General features: G+C 43.3%; 1 protein-coding gene across 1 annotated transcript; it reads right to left on the bottom strand.

Moving 5' to 3' along the window:
- Positions 1 to 3801: 3801 nt before the first annotated feature.
- LOC145566290 (uncharacterized) lies at positions 3802 to 4407 on the bottom strand. The gene has a single exon (XM_081625752.1). It carries the CDS (start codon positions 4405 to 4407, stop codon positions 3802 to 3804), a length of 606 nt encoding a protein of 201 aa, XP_081481878.1.
- Positions 4408 to 4473: the final 66 nt, after the last annotated feature.

Below are 4473 nucleotides of genomic sequence, written 5' to 3' on the forward strand. Positions count from 1 at the left end.
TGATCTACCTCTCGTAACTAAAACGGTAGAATTCCTTTCTTTCTTTAGGCGTTAGCTAAAACGAGTTGAGTGGCGCGCCGAAACAATCGAAAACAGACACTTCTTGATTGGAAGCAAATACGGTAGTTAGTGAGCTTACTGGCTTACCGGACAGTTAGGGTGTCCATCCACCCCCTATATAAAGAGCGACGTGCGATGTCGCATCTATTTAGGCACGTGCCCCCAGTCCTAAGACACGTGTTTTCATCTTGTGGACAAAACTGCTGAGAGAGTTGTCGATTTTCTTCTCTCTCACTTGATTTGGATATATGCCTCCAGTCCTAAGACATATATTTCTATCTTGTGGACACCAAATAATGCGTTTTGACAAGCGAGTGTCAAGAACTTTATTCACGTGTTAGGCTACAAATGCCGAAACACCTCTCCTTTTATCATCTTTTTTAACTTGTTAAAATCAGACTAAAGTTTCAATGACGTATCAAGGGACTTTAGATCAACGATGCCATAATTGAGGAGATATCATTCTCTTTAATCTTTTTAAACCGATATCTTCTCATGACATGACATCACCTAGAACAGCCTTTACTTGTAAAAGAGTTCTACATTTGCAAAGGATCAATATAGATTCTTTAGCGCGTTACGACTAGAAATTACTTTTCATAGCCTTAATAGCTACTTGTCTCAAACACTTAGCGAATCAAGGACCGTTTCGACATCCTTAACATTACTGAAAGATTCTTTACTCTTAGGGAACTTCGTAGAATGAGTCTCGGATTTATTTCCTTGGCTACTTTGATTGTCGTCTATTCTAGACTCGATCAAAGTGGGGGCTAACTGTAAACATCTACTTTTGGCCTCCTGTCCCGACAGGAAGTGCTATGATGATAAATAAAACTATCTTTGTGTTGGATCAACGTGAGGAATGCTTATGGACAACTGATTAAGCCACAAGAATGCAAAATAACTAGCCAAACCAAAAACAAAATGAATTAAGGTACAAACTAACTAAGCCCGATTATAATTAGGCTTAAGCCCGAGGTTAAAACCTAACTATGACGGATTTAGAGGCGCCTAGGTTAAAAATCAATGTTGTCACAGAAAAATCCGCGCGCACCTCAATGAGTCGCGCTGGTCTGGCGCGCGCAACTCACAAGGTTGCGCGTGACACCCAGCGCAACGTCCAGTGATGGGCTTGCGAAATATTCAAAATTTCATAAAAATATAAAATCGAATCTTACCATAATGTCACGCGCAAGACATCTAGTTACATTGCCCTGAGCAGCGCATCTAAATCACTTGCGCTGGGCTGTCGTGCGCAACCCATCTGATGCAAGCGACACCTGCTGCGGTAGAATACCCGAAACCCTAAATGCATCCATTCCCTATAAATAGAGGCTTAATACGAGGTTGAAACGGATAGAAATTAACCTAAAACGCTGGCAGAAACTTTGTGAACTCTTAACCCTCTTGTCCTAAACACTCACCCCCCTAGCAAGGAGAAGTGGTAAATTCCCGAGCACTTAGATCAATCACCTTTATTTTCTTGTTTAAATAACTTTTAATTAATTAATTAGTGTTGTTTGATCACCTTAAACGGACTTTTAATTAATTAATTCCACATAGTATCTTGTGTTAATTAAAGAGTAGAATTGAATAATTAATTGTTGATTGATCACCTAAGTCAAGGCAAATCTTGTTTATTTATCGTTCTTTTCACGAATATTGATTAAATAAGAATAACGACCTTTGCAATGTAATTCCTATGTGATTGATGTTTGTAAATAAAATCAACTAACTTAGTTTTAGGTATCACGTTGCATACGTCGTTTGGTGATGAAATTGTAAAAAAGGAAGAACTAGTAGAGGTCGTACTAGGGCTAGGATAGCGATTCCCCCCTAAAAGGAACGCTATTTTAGTACCCTCGCTCCCGAACTCATTTCTGATACACATAGGCCAATTTGGGCATGGGTAAACTTACGATTTGTGCTAAATATCCCTTGAACTCTACTTGGGAGAAAGGCATGAACGAGGTTTATGAGTTTTCCTAAAACTCATTGGCGACTCCTACTTGTTTCTTACAAAAAAGCGTAATGATAGAATCAATTCTAATTCATGGACCCCCAAACAGTCATGAATTCAAATCCTAATACACCCTAACAAGTGTAAAGTCCTAGGCTTTTAAAGGGCCATGGGCACTTAAGGAGAAGGATCCCCTACGATGGGCACACCCTCCTTACAGGGAGGCCGCTAATGAAATTCATTGAAACATTCTCCCAAGGTTGAGTGGGTATTAGAAGTGGTTCTAGGAGGCCCCCAGGCTTCTGTCTGTCATCCTTGTCCTGCTAGCACACAAGGCAAGTTTGGGTGTAGCTTATCACATCTTCCTTCATTCCTGGCCAGTAGTACCCTATCGCGAGTAAACTGAGAGTTCTCTGCCATCTTGGATGTCCCGCCCATAGCGTATCGTGGCATTACTTCAACAACATTTTTCTTAATCCCCCTGCTTTAGGGATAAAAAGGTTCATGCCTTTGGTGAAGATGAAGCCATCCTCCATCCAAAAGCGTCTGGTCTTTCTTTCTTCAATCATCTTTATTATTGTTTTTGTCATCGGATCATCTTGTAGGTAAGCTCGAACTTGATCTCTAACAGATGTGGAATACTGCTTTCGGTCATTGGTGCTAGCTTGTACATTACAGCAAGATCAGCACGCCTACTCAGGGCATCAGCTACTCTGTTGCTTAATCCCGTTCTATAAGTGAACTCCACATCAAAGTCAGCTAGTACCTTCTGCCACCAGGCTTGCTTCCCTGTTTATTTTGGTTGGGTGAGGAAGTAGCTAGCTGTTGTGTTATCGGTGCGAACATAAACTTTGCCCCCAATAAGTAGTGTCTCCACCCCCTTCAAGTAGTGAACAATTGCTAAAAGCTCTTTTTCTTATGCTGCATACCTCCTTTCTGCATCACTCAACTTCCGGCTTTCATAAGCGATTGGGTGGCCTTCTTGGAGTAAGACCCCGCCCAAGGCATAATCGGATGCATCCGTCTCAACCTCAAACGGTTTGTTGATATTAGGGTGCGCTAAAACTGGCTCCTTCATGACTACTTCTTTGAGCTTGAGGAAAGCCCCTTGTTGTTTCTCTAACCAATTTCATTTGTTGTCTTTCTTCAACAAGTCCGTGAGGGGGCTTACTATCTCTAAATACCCTTGAATGAAGCGACGATAGTAATTAGCTAACCCCAAGAACGATCTTAACTTCGAGACGTTCTTCGGAGCTTGCCAATCACTAATGGCTTGGAATTTCTTAGGATCCATTATTATGCGGCCTCCTCCTACAAAATGTCCAAGGAAGATTACTTCTTTCTTCGCAAAAGCACATTTCTCTCACTTCACGAACAGATGATGCTGTCTCAATTTCTCAAACACCTTCCTCAGGTGTTCCAAGTGATCTTCGAGGGTGTTGCTGAAGATTACGATGTCATCTAAGTACACAACCAAAAACTTGTCAAGGTAGTCGTGGAAGACTTGATTCATCAAGGTATAAAATGGTACAGGAGCATTCGTTAGCCCGAATGGCATGACCAACCACTCGAACACTCCGTATCTGGTGACGCATGCCGTCTTTGGTCATCTCCCTGAGCAATTCGAACCTGATGGTAGTCGGACCTTAGATTAGCTTAGTGAAGTACACAACGTCTCCTAGTTGGTCGAACAAGTCCGCCACCAAAGGAATCGGATTGTGGTTTCTCACCGTCAGTTTGTTTAAAGCTCTGTAGTCGATGCACAATCTCAAACTCCCATCCTACTTCTTCTGGAAAAGGGCACCATAGGGGGCTTTGGAAGGTCGGATAAACCCGGCTTCCAACAACCCATCCAGCTGTTTGCACAGCTCTGCGAGTTCCGGAGGGGCCATTCGGTAAGGGTTTCTCGCGGGTGGTCTAGCACCTGGCACCAGCTCAATGCTGCGATCTATGGCCCTTCGAGGGAGAAGAGATTTTTGGAGCTCCTCGGGAAGGATATCTGCATACTCCCCAAGTAACTCTCCTATGACCTCCGGGATGTCCCCCCCATCCTCTTCATCCTTCATCGAGAGGGTGGCGAGAAACGTAGGCTTATTTCTCCTCATCCCCTTTTCGAGTTGCATTGCTAATAGGAGGGGACCTTTCAGTTCGTTTCCTTCTTCAGTCCGAGCATGTGTCCGCAAGAGACACGGTTGGTGGCTGTTCACAAGTAAGGACCCTAGGTGGGGCATCGGGACAGCCTTACTGGTGTACAGGAAATCCATCCCAAGGACCAATTCAAAATCATCCATGGTTGCCACCTTGAAGTCTAGACTCCCACTCCGGTCCCTAATCTTAGTATTCACATTCCTTGCCACATCGCAAGTCGGTTGTGCTTCAGAGTTCATGGTTTTCATTCGACCACCACTTTACACGACTTTTAGGCCTAATCTGTCCGCCTCACGCTTTGTGAA

Source organism: Chenopodium album, chromosome 11 (genome assembly GCF_948465745.1).
Source record: "Chenopodium album chromosome 11, dcCheAlbu1.1, whole genome shotgun sequence".
Lineage (NCBI taxonomy): Eukaryota > Viridiplantae > Streptophyta > Magnoliopsida > Caryophyllales > Amaranthaceae > Chenopodium > Chenopodium album.